Here is a 17246-nt window from a genome sequence, read left to right on the forward strand (position 1 = left end):
GCTCCAATCGTAATTATTTAAGCAAAGTTTTGTATTATTCACCGTTATCATTTACGGCTATTGTAAACATAATGTAAATAAGTCATAAGTCTGTAAATTCAAATATTTTGTGTTCCTGGCTCTTTATTAGTCCATACAGACTGTTTATCCACTGTCTATGTCATTTTTGGAATGTCCCGTTATCTGGGACGCACAATAGGAAAAAGCTAAGGAATTTTTTTGCTGTAACAGAAAACCAAGAAATGGGGGTCTAGTGAATGCGGTAGTGCATTCCTATCAACCTCCCCTCCCCCTCCTTATCAATCCACACTGCTGAGCAGCAAGAAATAAATGCCGAGCCATCCATTCTAATCCTATGGGCGGCTTGGCATTTAACTCACGCTGCTCGGCAGCACAGCTTGATAAAAATGGGGGAAAAGGTAGGTATCCATGCAATAACCATGTACAGTGGTACCTCGGTTTACGAGTGCACCGGTTTGCGAGTGTTTTGCAAGACGAGCAAAACATTCGCAAAATCGGCACCTCGGAAACCGAGCGTGCCTCGATTTGCTAGCGGCGCCCCCCGCGATCCGGCACCCTCCCCCCGCGATCCGGCACCCTCTCCCTGCGAACCGGTACCCTCCCCTCTGCGATTGGGCACCCTCCCTGCCGCTTCTTACTGTCATCTGGGCACCGGCACTGGCATGTCCTGTGCGTTGGAGCCGGTGCCCGAAGATCGGCCTCCTCTTCTTGCTGGGCCTTGAGCATCTGCACATGCTCAAGGCCTGCGAGTTCACGCTCTCTCCGGAGATCTCCGCTGGCCTCGGGGGGGGGGGGGGGGAGGTAGGAACCTATCAAAGCGAATTTCCATTATTTCCTATGGGGAAACTCGCTTTGATAAACGAGCATTTTGGATTACGAGCATGCTCCTGGAACGGATTATGCTCGTAATCCAAGGTACCACTGTACAGTCAAACCTCGGTTTGCGAGTAACGTGGTTTGCGAGTGTTTTGCAAGATGAGCAAAACACTCCCGCAAACCTTAACTCACAAAACGAGCGCCGTCCCGATAAACGAGCATGTATGCGCGCGTCACATGTAAGCGCGCACATCGTTGATGACATGCTGCTTACATGTGACGCGCGCGTACGTGATTGTTTATCGGGACGGCACTCATTTCAAATTGCCCGCCTGCCGTGTCGCACCAGAAGACCCCCCCCTCGCAGTCCTCCATCGCCTCCACGCCCTCCTAACCCTATCCGTGGGCGGCGCCCTACCGGCACTCTACCTTCGTGCTAAACCCGAGGAGTGTTTGCTCGTCGGCTACAGCAAGATGTTGACCAACCCCAAATTCATCCATGGAGAGCAATGAAAATGTCCCCGGCCAGCAGCTCCACGACCAGCACCCCTCCTGATTACTACCTAAACCCGGCCGACGACCTGCACAAGCTTGTCCCTGTCTACTCCTATTTCTCCCTTCCCCGCTCCTTCAAGCACGTCTACCGCCCTCTCTGGCCGCCTTCTTTGCGCTGAGGACTCCTCTTCCTCCTTCACCTGCAGCTATACAGGGACCACAAGACAGGTATGAGTTGTGGAACAAATTATTTGCGTTGCCATTATTTTCTATGGGGAAATGTATGGCAATGTATGTATTTTCTATGGGGAAGCTTTGATATACGAATGCTTTGGATTACGAGCATGCTTCTGGAACGAATTATGTTCATAAGCCAAGGTACCACTGTACTGTATTTGTAAAGGTGTGGATGTTTTCCTTGGGATCGAGATACGCTCCTTTACAGATTATACTGCATCTGAGTAGTTAACGTTTGCTCTCAGATTCCATATGCAATGCCCAGATTTGGGCACCTAAATTTGTTTGTGACTCTGAGATGCATGTAATTGGCTAATGAGCTGTTAATGAGCATTAATCAAGCTTCTAACAAATAGTGATGTGAATTGGCACCAATTAGGATTTGTGGGCCTGATTCTGTAAAGTGGCGCCTGACGTGGCAGGCACCTAGAAAACTGGCACCTGTTGCATGCCAGTCACGGACAGGCGCCGCTTACAGAATTGTGGCTACGGCACCTAGCAAGGACCCTGGTGCTAGAAATGTAGGCCAGGGTTTTACAGACCTGTGTTTCCAGCACCCTAGGGTCTTTGTAGAATCACAGCCAGTAGCGCCCACGACACCGAAGTCTGGCGCCTCCCCTAAGCACACTTACTTCTGGACTTCAGTCTCACCCTTGCGCTGCTAAGCACCATAGACCCAGGTGCTGGTTCCAGAAGGTGCTTAATTTTTTTAATTGATTTTTAATGGCATGACAATTATCGTAAATTTTTCAAGGTATTTTTGTCACACTCTTACAATTATGCCACTTAAAACCCATTAAAACACTTAAGTGTAAGCTCATTGTAAAATTCTCCAATGGAGCTTAAAAAAGGTTTGATCAAGTTCCTGGAGGAAAAGTCCATAGTCTGCTATGGAGGGAGCCAGTGCTTGCCCTGGGATTGATAGCATGGACTCTTCCTCATCTTCGGGATTCCGGAATTATTTTACTCTTTGGAATGCTTCCAGGTACAGTACTTGTGATCTGGATTGGCCAGTGTGGAAATAGATACTAGGCTAGATGGAGCATTGGTCTGACCCAGTAGGGGTGGTTAGGGACCCATGCCCCTTGTTGTCCAAGAGCCCAGATCACCATCATTCGGCCCAAGCTCACACAGCTTAGAAAGAACATTTCTCAAGGTTAGAAATGGAACTGTTCAAAATTTCCAGTTTTTCCTCCTTTAACCTTAGAAAGGGAAAAAGAAAAGAAAAACTGTTTTTTTAATTCTGAATTTTTCTGTTTTGGTAACCCTCCCTCCACCCCCCCCGGACCTTCATATTTTTGTGCTTAGCCAAAAATCCCTGTTGACTCCTGCCATCAACAGTGGCCAAGAAAAACAATTCTTCGCTACCGTTAAATAGTTTTTATGGCTATTTCACACTTCCTATGTGCTTCCTGGTTTGCCTTTTTTTCCCCCCAGGTCATTCATCTTGAAGATTTTGAGTCTGGAGCCCTGTTCTCCAATTTAAAAGATGGACCATATCCACTGATTATCACCTATATTTTTCTGGTCGTGGACACTGCGATATATCTGCTTCTGGCTGTGTATCTCGATCAGATCCTTCCAGGTACAGTCTGTCAATGGACATATCTGGGGAAAGCGCAGGTGGAATCAGATTTGTATTTGAAGGCATGGGCATCGGAAGGGGGGGAGGCCACATGGGGATATGGCCTCCCCAAAGATTGGTGATCGGAGGAGTCGGTTGTGGGTGGCTGTACTCCCCTACCCACCTCCTCCTGGGTGCTGTAATTTTAAGTCTTTTGGCTGCCGCCGCGCAGCATCAACAAACATAGCTTCAGAATTAACACTTCCGGGACAGGCCTGCTTGTTGATCGGGCAGCCGCCGCCCAGGAAGACTTAAAATTACAGTGACCGGGTGGGGGAGTCGGAAGCTGGAGAGAGAGGCTGCTGGGCAGAGCTTATGGCTTCCTACCCCTTCCCTAACAAAAAAGCGTTCCACTCCCTATGTTTGAAGGTGGCTTCAGGGATGGTCTGTGCAGGGGGGGACGAGGCAGTGTCCCTCCTTTTTAGGCTTTATTTATTTAGAATATCTTAATTTTTGTTTTATCATTTTCACTTTATTTCATTTTGATTGCATTACTTTTAACATACAAGTGTCCACTGGTTATTTAATTACGCTTATTGTGATTTTATTGTACGTATATGGTTTGTTTTATTTTATTTCCTTGGGTTTACTTCTCAGTAGAGATGTACATAAGCCAAGTGTTGGGAATTTTTTTGGTTGTTTTTTTTTTAATTTATTTTTTATTGAGATTCAAACAAGGAATAGTAAAATTATATAAGCAATAAAACACAGAAAATTCAGCGGCGAACCAACACTGCTGAGTACAAAATCCACATTAACAATATATAAACATCCACAATAATCATAACAATAAATACACCCAAAAACTCAACTCAAATCCCCCCCTCCCCTCCCCCACTATCAAATGCACAATAGGATCAAGATCTCTCCACGGTCCTATAAGTTCAATAAATTCAATTTCTTAATAATAAAGTCCAAGTTTGTAATGATTGTTGATAATACCTTCGACGCTTAGCTACATAAATTTCCATCTTCCCTAACACTGAGAGCTTCACCCTCCATTCATGTTCATCAGGGACTGTTTTCAATAAGCAGCTATGAGACATTTAATCGCTGCTAACCCCATGCGTAATAGGCGTGTTTACCATTTTGTCACACAATCGAACCCAAGCAATAAAGAGTCCCCGCAATCCCACCTTTTCCATAACAGCCCACAAGAAATCCCAAGATACCCAATCAAAGGCTTTCTCAGCATCGATCGCCATCAACACCGCCTGTTCCCGGTTCCTCCTCACATGTCACATCAAAATGTACGTCGGACCCACGGCAACAAGAGGGCATCCGTTGAAAATCAGGGGTGGGAAATTTCATGGCGACACCAGAAAATATTTCTTCACCAAAAGGGTGGTTGATCGCTGGAATAATCTTCCACTACAGGTCATTGAGGCCAGCAGCGTGCCAGATTTTAAGAAAAGATGGGATTGGCATGTGGGATCTCTTCATGGAGGTAGTTAGGGGGTGGGCCATTAGGGTGGGCAGACTGGATGGGCCGTGGCTCTTTTCTGCCGTCATGTTCTATGTTTCTATTTGGCATGTGGGATCTCTTCATGGAGGTAGTTAGGGGGTGGGCCATTAGGGTGGGCAGACTGGATGGGCCGTGGCCCTTTTCTGCCGTCATGTTCTATGTTTCTATTTGGCATGTGGGATCTCTTCATGGAGGTAGTTAGGGGGTGGGCCATTAGGGTGGGCAGACTGGATGGGCCGTGGCCCTTTTCTGCCGTCATGTTCTATGTTTCTATTTGGCATGTGGGATCTCTTCATGGAGGTAGTTAGGGGGTGGGCCATTAGGGTGGGCAGACTGGATGGGCCGTGGTCCTTTTCTGCCATCATGTTCTATGTTTCTATTTGGCATGTGGGATCTCTTCATGGAGGTAGTTAGGGGGTGGGCCATTAGGGTGGGCAGACTGGATGGGCCGTGGCCCTTTTCTGCCGTCATGTTCTATGTTTCTAATGTTGTCACCCACTTGCCTCAGTTGTATAAAACCAGATTGATCCATGTGAATCAAGCTTGGAAGAAGCTTACTCAGACGTACGGCTAAAACTTTTGCAATGATTTTAACATCTACATTCAACAGGGAAATAGGTCTATACGAACTGCAACTTAACGGATCCCTCCCAGGTTTCAGAAGGATCGCTATACTCGCTTCCCCCATGGAATCCGACAAGCGACCCCCTTCCAAGACCCCATTTATTATACGCACTAACAATGGGGCCACCTGGTCCAAATTTCTTATAAAAGCGGCTCGTTTAGCCATCTAATCCCAGATTTTACACCCCGAATGACCCCCCCCATTACTTCCCCAACATGACCGGCTCATTAAGCGACTTCCGATCATCATTTTCCCACAATCATCAAGACTATACAATTGTCGATAATATTCCAAAAAGGAATTACCTATATCTTTATCTGTGACCTGTACCTGCCCCCCATTGTCTTGAATCGCTGTAATAGATGTCTTTGCCTGTTTAATTTTAATGTAATGAGCTAATTGGGCACTATATTTATCACTATGCTCATACTTATAAGACCGAAAGCGCTCTCGCGCATGATTAAACTCTTCCATTTGAAGTTGCAACAACTCTCCCCGTATCTGACGCAATTGCGCCAGCGTCTGGGGTTCTGATGTACTCTTGGGCAACATCTCCAAAGAAAGGAAGCGTTCCCGTAAGCATAGCTGGGCTCGAATTCGTCGATGTTTAAATCGAGCTCCCCACTTGATAAAAACACCCCGCAAAACGGACTTTAAGGCATCCCATAGAATCCCATCTGACACCTCCCCCCGTATCGTTAAACTCCAGATAATTATCTATGCTACAGAGAATCTCCTCTTCCACCTCGGTGGTATTAAGTAGAGAATCATTAAGCCTCCAGTAGCAGGTTCCTCCCCCAGATATCACCCCAGTATATTCCACCCACACTGGGGCATGATCAGACGCCTGAATACTCCCAATCTCAGCCCCCCTAACCTTTCCACATTGATTCGTATGAGCCCAGAGTCCGTCTATCCTAGTATAGGTTTGTTGCGCATAAGAGTAATGAGTATAATTGCGCTGGGTCCCATGCAGAAGGTGCCAACAGTCTACCAATCCCAAGGATTGCATAAATGCCCGAAAGACACGAGTATACCCCTTAATTGAATCTCCACCCCCTTTAGAATGATCCGGTCGCCCATCTGGAAACACATTAAAATCTCCCCCCAGCAGTATCACCCCCTGAAGGAATAATAGCAGCTCACTATGCAAATCTGTGGTGTGGAACTTGCAGTGGCTTCTTTGTATTAAGACCTACCCCGAAAATCATGTTAGGTCTTATTTTCGGGGAAACCTGTCGATTAGAAAGAGATTTTTTTTGTTTGTTATAAAATGTAGGTGAGTTCTCCGGAGACCGTACATTCTTCTTCTTCTTGAAACCCTCCTTCTGGTCAAAACGTCGCCAGTATTACAGCGAGCTGGATGAGACGACCACGAGCAGATGTATGGGCGCCAGTGAGATGGTGGAATCCGTATCTTCAGAATTCAGAGGAAAGGAAGCTATCAGGTAAGAACACTGACGGATCCTTCCACCCAGACTTCACTTATTACATTTAGCAGTTCCTAAGCGCTAGAGCAGTGTATCACAAACTGTGTGCCCCCCCCCTGAGATTTCAGATGTGCCACGGCACACTAGGGAGAAGGAGAGGCGCCGGCTGACCGCCCGCAGGACGTGCCTCTTGCGCCTCTCCATCTCTCTGGCCCTCTTCCCTGCTGGCGCCTCCTACTGGCATTTCAGGGACTAGCTGGAGGGGCTTCGCGCGTGCGAGGACGTCGACGCGGTGATGTCACGCTTGGCATGACGTCGTTACGGTGACGCCCGCGTTCTTCCGGATGCCTCGAGCCGCGGCCACTACGGTTTGCAGGACACTGTGATAGAGGGTAATGTTATAAAGCTTTTCCATGTTATAAAATTGCGTAGGGTTATAGCACTGAGGGACAGGCAAGCTCTGCAGGACTCCAGGGAACTTGTCTTTCCTTAGCACAATACCGAAGCACCACCCCCTACTGGCAGCAATGCAGCTGAAGGACTCACACTCAGAGGAAACACATCATGAAAGTTTTAAAACTCTTAGATAAGCCGCAGCTAGTAACATGGGGCGGCTTATCTTAAAGTTATAAAATGTAAATCGGCGTTTCCTGTGGCCTATATATGGGGGAAATATGGTAGTAGTGAGGAATAGCCTAACGGTTAGTGGTACAGTCTGAGAAGCAAGGGACCAGGTTCAAACCCCACTTCAGTGTTTTGTAATTTTATTTTTGTTTGTTTTAATTGTGGGCTCTCCAGGGACAGAAAAATATCTACCGTTCTTGCATATACAGTGTTTCCCTGGTCATTCGCGGTCGGCGGTTCGCAGTCCCGGTCATTTGCGGTATTTTCCGACCGCGAATCACTGACAAGGAGAGGGCAGCGGGAGAGGCAGGAGAGAGCAGCCAGACTGCCGCAAGTGTAGGAAATCACTCGAGGTATGCTCCAACTGCCTCTTCCTGCACTAAGTCGGGCCTTATCCAATCAGGAGCTGCTTTGACACGCAGCTCCTGATTGGATAAGGCCCGACTTAGTGCAGGAAGAGGCAGTTGGAGCGTACCGCAAGTGATTTCCTGCACTCCGGCTGCTCTCTCCTGCCTCTCCCGTTGCCCTCTTCAGGCTCCCCCCATGAAAAACCATATTTGCGGTTTTTCGAGATTCACGGGGGTTCCAATATCGGGGGAGTACTGTATATAAAACCTGCATGCTTGAAGCGGATGCATTAGGTATTTTTCTGTTTTCAGCAGATGGTTTAGGCTAGACTGGTGCAGCTGTCTTTTTTTTTGTTTTGTTTTTTTCCTCCTTCAGGCTTTTTTGACTATTTTTTGTGCAAGGGGTCCAGAGGAGGGAAGGTCAAAGGGGAGAGAGTTACTCCAGGGACTAGTGGCCCTGATGGCTGGTGACCTGCAGATACTATGTCAGCCACTTCCAGAAACACAAGTTTGAAGGCGAGGGCTTTAATCAAGGAAGATGAGAGGCTTGACTCAACACAGGAGAACCTGTAGACCCACCCAGGGGTCAGAGGATGTATCCTGAGCCTGGGGGTGGAAGACCACATCAAGGGGAAAAAAAAAGACAGTGGTACCAGCTGGTCTACACCATCTGCTGGAGGCAGAGAAATACTAACTGACTTCAGGCTTCACCCACTCATACCGGGGTTATCACTGCAAACTGTCGTGTTTCTGTACGTCTGTCTGCTGGTCGGGGGGATAGAACCCACTATTTGATGTAGCTTGGGTGATAAGGAAGTACAGAATTAGATGTTCAGATGCTCCAAATTTTCCTTCTTTTTTTTTTTTTTTAATCATAAAAAAGCACTTAGGCAAGCCGGTGCTTGTGCCAACCGCATAAGTGCTTTGCAATATCGACCCGAGTGTGTTTATGACTGGAACATCATTCGGTGGAAAATCACGGAGATTTTAAGCATTGCTGAGAGTGTAAGGAGAATTTTTTCTGACCTTTTATAAGGCACCCCCCTTAATATATCCCTCCCTCCTCCAGTGCAGTCCTTCCCTTTCAATAATCAATAAGCCACTAGCCTATACCCTTATGCAAATTGAAGGCAGTTGCAAAAGAATCCAGTTGGATGAGAGAATGAAGGACCGGGAGTGCAGGAAACCACTCTTAAAAGAGCCAGCAGTGATATCGCAAGGGTTTGATGCAAGAATCCTTTAAATTCATTTGTTCTTTATATTCTCGTATGCCATAAACAGCTTTGGGGTTTTTAATGTAAAATAAATGCATAATTGACTTCAAATCAGAGGCAGGTTTGAAATATATATATTTCCTGAATATAGGCAATTCAGCTTGAATTTCCAATCCAGCTTCCTATACAAAAGGCCTAAAGTGGATTATAATATTCAAGTGCAATTCCTTGCCTTGCCCTGACCTGTCAGGCCTTGCACCCTGTTCTCTCTCCCTCCCTCCCCTACCAGTCTCTGCATCCAGCTCCCCTCCCTCCCCTGCCAGTCTCTGCACCCAGCCCTCCTCCCTGCCAGGTTCTCTACCCTTTCCCCCCTCCCTCCTGATGCCTTGCAGGCCTCCACCGGGCCTGTCATGAGACCTGATGGTCCAGCGGTGGCTGGGACAGGAGGGATCCCTTCCGCCTCCAGCTCAGCCCGATTCTAATCATTTGTATCTCCCTCCCACCTCCCCCATATACCTTAAGTATCCCTGGTGGTCCAGCGATGAATCGTGGCAGGAGCGACCTTCCTTCGCTCCTGCCCTGCAGAACCGCTAAATAATTGGCTGGCACGAGTTCACCAGCTGAAATCACCAGCTTCCTGTTTGGAGGTTAATTTTGATATTCAGTGGCACTGTCTGGTTAAGTGCTGTTCAGTATCCCCAGAAAGTCCCACACAAACCATTTAATTAGGCAGGAGACTCCTGGCCTGTTAAATCGCTTGGAATTATGCCCCTATAGCAAATAAAAAAGGTTTTTAATTTACTAAAAAAGCCACGTAAGAAGTTAATAATCTAAAGTCTCTGGGCAAATTATTCCAGATTAAGGTATTTCCCTTCCTGAGCATCTTATATTGATTCACTCTTTGTCATCAACATCACATTTATTGACCGCAAAACCTCACGGATCGATGCAGTTCAGAAACCGATCATTTCCAGTGATCTACAGAATAATCATTTTAATTCTCTAAAAATTTTACAAACAAAGATGATTTTAAAAATAACTTTCTGAAATGTGTGTAAGAACCTGTGTGTCTGTCATAATTAGATTGTAAGCTCTTTGGATCAGGGACCCTCTCTTGCATGTTTAATGCACGGCGCTCTGTGCATCTGGTAGTCCTACAGAAATAATAAATAGTAGTGGGTAATTAAAAGTAATATCTATCTCTAGCGTGCCAAGGACAGGACAGTGAGGGCGGTCCGCTCTGGCTGCAGGGCGTTGTGTAGTGCGTGGAGCGCTGGCGAGGCCACGATCCGTGTGTGTGGCCGCCAGCTCCGTCAGTCCCCTGCCCCGGAACAGGAAGTTTATGTCAGGGGGCTGGCAGAGTTGACGGCTATGCGCATGTGAACCTTGGTCCCACAACTGCTGCATTAAACCCCCCACCCCACCCCACAGCCTGGAGGAGAAAGGATGCACCACCTTGAGCGGCCATCAAACCAGGTACACCACAGGTATCCATTATTCACAAGATCTTTAGAGTGGGGAATGGAAGAATTAGGTTTTCCCTATGTTGGTTAGATCTTCTAGGTCAGCGGCCCGCCAGGTACTATTTTGAGGCCCTCGTTGTCCGCTCCACAAGTGTCTGGCGGTCACGTCCGGCGATCGCTGTAACCTCACGCAAGCGCTTTCTTGCGTCTGCACGCGATTCTGAGGTGGAGTCCAGTTGCGTGCAGACGCAGGAAAGCGCTTGCGTGAGGTTTTAGCAGTGAGGAGGGCAACGTTCCAGAATGTGGAGCGATGGTTGGAGGCAGCGCAGTTTGTGCGTGTGTCCGGTGCTGGAGGAGGTGAGAGCGGTGGATACTTTTTCATTTTCTGCGTGTTGCACTGCTTTCAGCTGTGTATAGCTGAAATTAATTAATTGCTTCTGATAATCCACATTTTGGATTTGTAGATACTTGGAGGGCCACAGAAAAGATAGTTAGGGGTCCTTGTACTAAGGCACGCTAGCCAATTTAGCACGCATGCCTTAGTAAAAGGACCCCTAACTGTGTTTTGTTTTGTTTTTGCGGCCCTCCAACTGCCTACAAATCCAAAATGTGGCCCTGCAAAGGGTTTGAGTTTGAGACCACTGTTCCAGCTGCATGGTAATTAATACTCAGGTCCTGATCCTTCAAGAACTTTATCTTCCAGGCATGCCGACATAAACCTAATTCGGTTCATAGACATAATCGCGGAAGACAAAGGCGCGCGCCGACAACTGAGCGCAAGACGGAGGCGCGCGCCGAAGAAAATTACTGTTTTTAGGGGCTCCGACGGGGGTTTTTGTTGGGGAGCCCCCCCCCACTTTACTTAATACAGATCACGGCGGCATTGTGGGGGGTTTGGGGGGTTGTAACCCCCCACATTTTACTGGAAACTTAACTTTTTCCCTAAAAACAGGGAAAAAGTGAAGTTTTCAGTAAAATGTGGGGGGTTACAACCCCTCAAACCCCCCACAACGCCCCCACAATGCGGCGCGATCTGTATTAAGTAAAGGGGGGTTCCCCCCCACGCCCCCCGTCGGAGCCCCTAAAAACAGTAATTTTCTTCGGCGCGCGCCTCTGCGCTGCTCTCAATTGTCTGCGCGTGCCTTTGTCCCGGCGCGCTTTTGACCTGACACCACCTAATTCATTGCCCGAATCAGCAGCAAGTGCTTGTACCAAAATCAGGAATTTTTTTATGGCACTCAGAGAATCAGTCTGTCTCCCATGGCCATGTGGCTAAGGGGCTGCTGGAATAGTTTGCTAACCAGGCATTAAGGGCATCATGCAAATTCAGAACTGAAGTGGGGCAGACCTGAATAAAATGACACATTTTATTAAAATGTATTGTATTTATTTTTCCCAGAATCAAATCTGTGCAAAAATCCTTCAGAAAGAAGCATGAACAAGTGGAAGCCGTGCGAGGTGCGTGCTGTTTGCTGTTCTTGGAACCCACCATGAATGTAAAGTGAAGGTCGCATTATTAATATTACACTTTGGACTCTTGTGTTTTCTCAAAAATAAGCTGTGTTAAGTGCTTCCATGCGCTTAAAAGAGCTTAAAAATAGTATACTGAAAGGGTGGTAGATGCATGGAACAGTCTCCCGGAAGAGTTGGTGGAGACAGAGACTGTCTCTGATTTCAAGAAAGACTGGGATAGGCACGTGGGATCTCTTAGAGAGAGGAAGAGATAATGGTTACTGTGGATGGGCAGACCAGATGGGACGTTTGGCCTTTATCTGCCATCATGTTTCTATAACCATAAAGCTCTATGACCTCACAATGCAGGTGGAAAGAGCCTTAGCCTATGGGAAGAGGAGATGCAAATGTTAAGAGCCTTAGCCAATAGGGAGAGGAGGAGATAGTGGATGCTGCGGATGGGCCATTTGGCCTTTATCTGCCATCATGTTTCTATAACCATAAAGCTCTATGACCTCACAATGCAGGTGGAAAGAGCCTTAGCCTATGGGAAGAGGAGATGCAAATGTTAAGAGCCTTAGCAAATAGGAAGAGGATGAGATAGTGGATGCTGCGGATGGGCCATTTGGCCTTTATGTGCCATCATGTTTCTATGTTTCTATAATCATAAAGCTCTGTGACCTCACAATGCAGGTGTAAAGAGCCTTAGCCTATAGGAAGAGGAGATGCAAATGTTAAGAGCCTTAGCCAATAGGGAGAGGAGGAGATAGTGGATGGGCCATTTGGCCTTTATCTGTCATCAGGTTTCTATGACCTCACAATGCAGGTGTAAAGAGCCTTAGCCTATAGGACAAGGAGATGCAAATGTTAAGAGCCTTAACCAATAGGGAGAGGAGGAGATAGTGGATGCTGCGGATGGGCCATTTGGCCTTTATCTGCAATCATGTTTCTATGTTTATAGAATCAGTCCCAAAGGGCTCCCACACTAATTAGTTAATGCACGGTAATGTTGCTGCACTAACCGCTTAGCACAGAGCATGCCTAATCTCCCAAACACACCCCCATGCTAAAAACTAAAATTTGTGGGGTTTTTTTTAGAGTGTGGGAAGCGTGCGCCAGTCCAAACCCCCCTCCCCCCATGATAGTACTTTTTCAACCTGCAGTAAACACGCATTTGTCCTGGATACAGCTCAGTAAAAGAACCCCATAATTTGCAGGTCTGTGGGGTACCTGGACCCAAGGGTCTGGAATCTGAGTTGAATTTTTCTTTTGCAAAATCATGCAGAGGCCAGTGCAGCGGGATTTTTTTTGCCTTGAATATTTTGCAGGCGCGGTATACAGTGTAAGTGGGTAGATACACCAGGATTTCAAAATGAGATCCTTAACTGTATTAACCTGCCCCTATCCCTGCCTCTAGCTCCTCCCCTTTTCTCATAGGGAAGGCTACACATGCTATGGACGGCACCCATACAGGTGTGGAGGGGGCTACTTTTAAAGGGGGGGGGAGGTCTCCTCACAAATAAACACCTGCTTACATGCACAGTTCTTTGGCCCCAAAATACAAATTGGAGGTTCGCAGTGGTTAGAGCTACGGCCTCAGCACCCTGAGGTTGTGGGTTCAAATCCGTTGCTCCCTGTGACCCTGGGCAAGTCACTTAATCCCCCCATTGCCCCAGGTACATTAGATAAATTGTGAGCCCACAGGACAGACAGGGAAAAATAATTGAGTACCTGAATTTAAACCATTTGGGCTATAAGTGGTATATAAAAAAAATAGCTTTGTCTTTGGATCTTTTAAGCAATTTATTTTGATGTACGAATGGTGTTTTTGTCTGTCTCTGCTCGTGTTTCAGTGCTTGAATGTGAGTCAGAAGTGCATGCTGGCCTTAGCATCATTTATTGATGAACATCCATCAACCTTAAGGTTTACAGGTTTTATTTTCAGTTCAGAATGTAATGTGAGCTTCAAGCATCTCTTTCAATAATTTATGATAGAGTTGTTACCTTCATATGTTGTATTTTGGCTGAAAATTTTACACAGAATGACTGCAGACTTAGAGAGATAGCTATCATTGTGGGCTAACGTTAAGACGGGTTATTTTACTATTATGCCTGGTTGGGACCTGTGTTAAAATAACTTCCCCCCCCCCCCCCCTCGGTGTGAAGAGCTTTCAGTCTTGCTTATCCTCAATTCCTGTGTCTGGCTTCTCTTCACTTCTGACTCTCTTACTCTGCAGCTCTTTTCATTGTACACCACATAGAAACTATTTCATGGTACTTTGCAGTATATCAAGTTAATAAATGATGATGATGTCATAATGCCTCAATCAACCAATGCCTAAGAGCCAACCTTATCAGTGATGGCACAATAGCTTGATTGTCCTATCCTTGGCTCACATAAGAACATAAGAATTGCCATATTGGGACAGACCGAAGGTCCATCAAACCCAGTTTCCAACAGTGGCCAACCCAGGTCCCAAATACCTGGCAGAAACCCAAAGAGTAGCAACATTCCAGAGCTGAGATTGTGATGTCATAAAGCCTCATTCCACCAGTGCCTAAGAGCCAACCTCAACAGTGATGTCACAATGGCTGGATTGTCCTAGACTTGGCTCACTTTTATTACATATAACAATGATTTCAATTTCTAGTGACTTTTCTTTTTATCAAGGGGGTCATTATTATTATTATTATTATTCATAAAATGAGACCTGTGCCAAAACAGCATGAGGTAGTGGTAACATTGTAGTCCACATTGATAACTTCTCATCAACTTAAACTTGCCTATATGGCCCTATATACTGTTCCAATAGTGCCCTTTTGTTGTGGACTGATGTCGATCAATTGGTGATGCTTTCACAAATTCACATTCATGGTAAGACACTGAAATTTTTGTTTCTCTTTCTAAAATAGGTTTGTCATTTGAGATATACGAGGGTCAGATTACAGCCCTGCTAGGCCATAGTGGAACTGGGAAAACCACTCTGCTGAACATCCTCTGTGGCCTCTGCCCTCCCTCGGACGGTAAGAATTACAGACCAAAGCAGGGCAGTTATTGCAAGTTTCTGTGGGTTAACCAATATCAGTTCTTCGGTAGTGGGTTGTAGACTACAACTAATACAAAATGCAGCAGTCAGGATGATTTTCGGGCTGAAGAAGTCCGACCACATAACCCCTTCCTACCGACTCCTACACTGGCTGCCGATGGAGGCGCGCACGAAGTTCAAGCTAGGATGTCTCTGCTTCAAAGTATTAAATGGTCTAGCCCCAAAATACATTACAGACCTCTTCTCATTCCCAACCAACAGACACGGAAGAAAAACACACCTGAAATTTGTCTCCCCACCGGCTAGAGGGTGCAAATATAAGAGACACCATCAACAACGGCTATCGTATCAAGCAGCCATATGGGGTAAAGACCTAGAAAAACTAATTGCGCACACAAACAACTATGAAGAATTCAGGAAACACCTAAAAACTTACCTATTCTTGAAATACCTAGGCAACGAACCGGAACATCAAGCCCCCTCGTAACATCATCACATACCTGTACTTATAAACTGTTAACCTCAACCCCTAATCACTAACCATGAACACTCTATTCAATTTACGGAATATTTCTACTTCTGTGTAAGCAGCTTGGCACTTCCTGGCCTGCAGCACACATAGAGAAAGGGGAGACATGATTGAGACGTTTAAGTACATCACAGGTCGTGTCGAGGCGGAAAGCGATATATTCTTCTCTAAGGGTCCCTCGGTCACAAGGGGGCACCTGTTCAAACTCAGAGGAGGGAAATTTAATGGTGACACCAGGAAGTATTTCTTTACAGAAAGGGTGGTGGATCAGTGGAACAAACTTCCGGTGCAAGTGGTCAAGGCCACCAGTGTACTCGACTTTAAAAACAAATGGGACATCTACGTGGGATCCTTACGGGGGTCGAGCTAGGGAACTGGGTCATTAGCACTCAGACTTGATGGGGTGGGTCAGAAGAGTGGGCAGACTTGATGGGCTGTAGCCCTTTTCTGCCGTCATCTTTCTATGTTTCTATACTATCGTAAACACTATTAATGTTATCAGATGCACACTGCTATACTCTTTAATTCATTGTATGTACAGTTTCTCTTTATTGTATTTACAGTCTCTCGTTTTGTAAACCGCCTAGAAGTCGCAAGATTGCTGGCGGTATATAAGAATAAAGTTATTATTATTATTATTATTGTCCTTTTTTTAGTGTAGGTTTATGGTACGAGGGTTATCTTGCTGTGTGCAGTTTAGATTACTCAAGACTTCTCAAACCAGTTCTGGAAAAGCCAAGTTTTCAGATCTTTTCTGAGACTGTTGGGAGTTCAGATTAGAGAATGGCACGGGGACAAATGTTTCCCCGTCCCCGCGGGAGCTCAGTTTCCCCGTCCCCGCGGGAGCTCAGTTTCCCCGTCCCCACGGGAGCTCAGTTTCCCCGTCCCCGCGGGTTTTTGTCACTGTCCCTGCCTTAACCACACAAGCCTCAAACACTTACGATTTTAAAGTTCTTGAGGCTTGTGCAGATGAGGACGGAGCATGCAGGAATGGGGCAGGGACAGGAAAAGAACTCGCCGGAACGGGAAAATAAGTTCCTGCGGGGGATGGGGAAAAATTTTGTCCCTGTGTCATTCTCTAGTTCAGATCTCTGTGGGAAGTGAGTTCTACGTTCTAGCAATACAGTAGGTAAAATATTTGCACTGGGGCCTAGTGTATTTTATACCTTTCATAGATGGGTAGGACATAGTCTGTCGGAATTCCGGTGTTCTAGTGTTCTGCCTTGCATTTCCGTGGATTTTGGGAAGCTGTCAGGAGTATTACCAAACAGGGTTTTAAATTCTATGCAGCATTAGACATAATCGAATCTTGATTTATAGAATATGAGTCATGCTGCGGTGTGTGGTATTAATTGGAGTTTTTTCATAGATTTCAAAGAGATTCCCAATAGTAGCGCATTGCAGTAGTCTATTAGTCTAGATTTAGTGCATGCTAACCAATTTAAACACCCCCCTCCCCCCCCCACACACACACCTGTTACAAAGCCACGCTAGTTGGTGCTACTGTGGTAACTGCCCCGAAGCCCTTAGAGATTTAAAGGACTTTGGGGCTTTTGCCGCATGGCAGCTGCTAAAAGAAGGGGTTAGTGCCTGCTAAATGCTAAGCCACCCCTTAATGTTTATTTTTGATGGCAGTCAGTGCTTCAAAAAGAGAAATATAACTTGACTTTTGCTAAAGGTACATTGTCTCATAAGAAGGTCTGTCAAATCTGGAAGCCCTTCAAACACTACTTGGAACATTATTTGCAGCATTAATATTTAAAGATAATTTTTGTTTGATCGTACTCTGTACTCATTTAAATTCCAATTTCTCTTTCTGTAATCATGTTTAATTCATTGCAAGTCTCCTTGAAATAT

At 46.1% G+C, this 17246-nt stretch overlaps 1 protein-coding gene across 2 annotated transcripts in view; it reads left to right on the forward strand.

The window, feature by feature from the left end:
* The window catches only part of ABCA5 (ATP binding cassette subfamily A member 5), a 153137-nt gene that overhangs the window by 40110 nt on the left and 95781 nt on the right, over positions 1-17246 (forward strand). For both annotated transcript variants that reach the window (XM_033962419.1, XM_033962420.1), the window contains exons 9-12: positions 3007-3154; positions 6563-6731; positions 11761-11819; positions 14727-14837. In XM_033962419.1, the coding sequence (XP_033818310.1) occupies positions 3007-3154; positions 6563-6731; positions 11761-11819; positions 14727-14837 (487 nt within the window). The remainder of the gene's footprint in view (positions 1-3006; positions 3155-6562; positions 6732-11760; positions 11820-14726; positions 14838-17246) is intronic.

This window comes from Geotrypetes seraphini, chromosome 10, assembly GCF_902459505.1.
Source record: "Geotrypetes seraphini chromosome 10, aGeoSer1.1, whole genome shotgun sequence".
Taxonomy (NCBI): domain Eukaryota; kingdom Metazoa; phylum Chordata; class Amphibia; order Gymnophiona; family Dermophiidae; genus Geotrypetes; species Geotrypetes seraphini.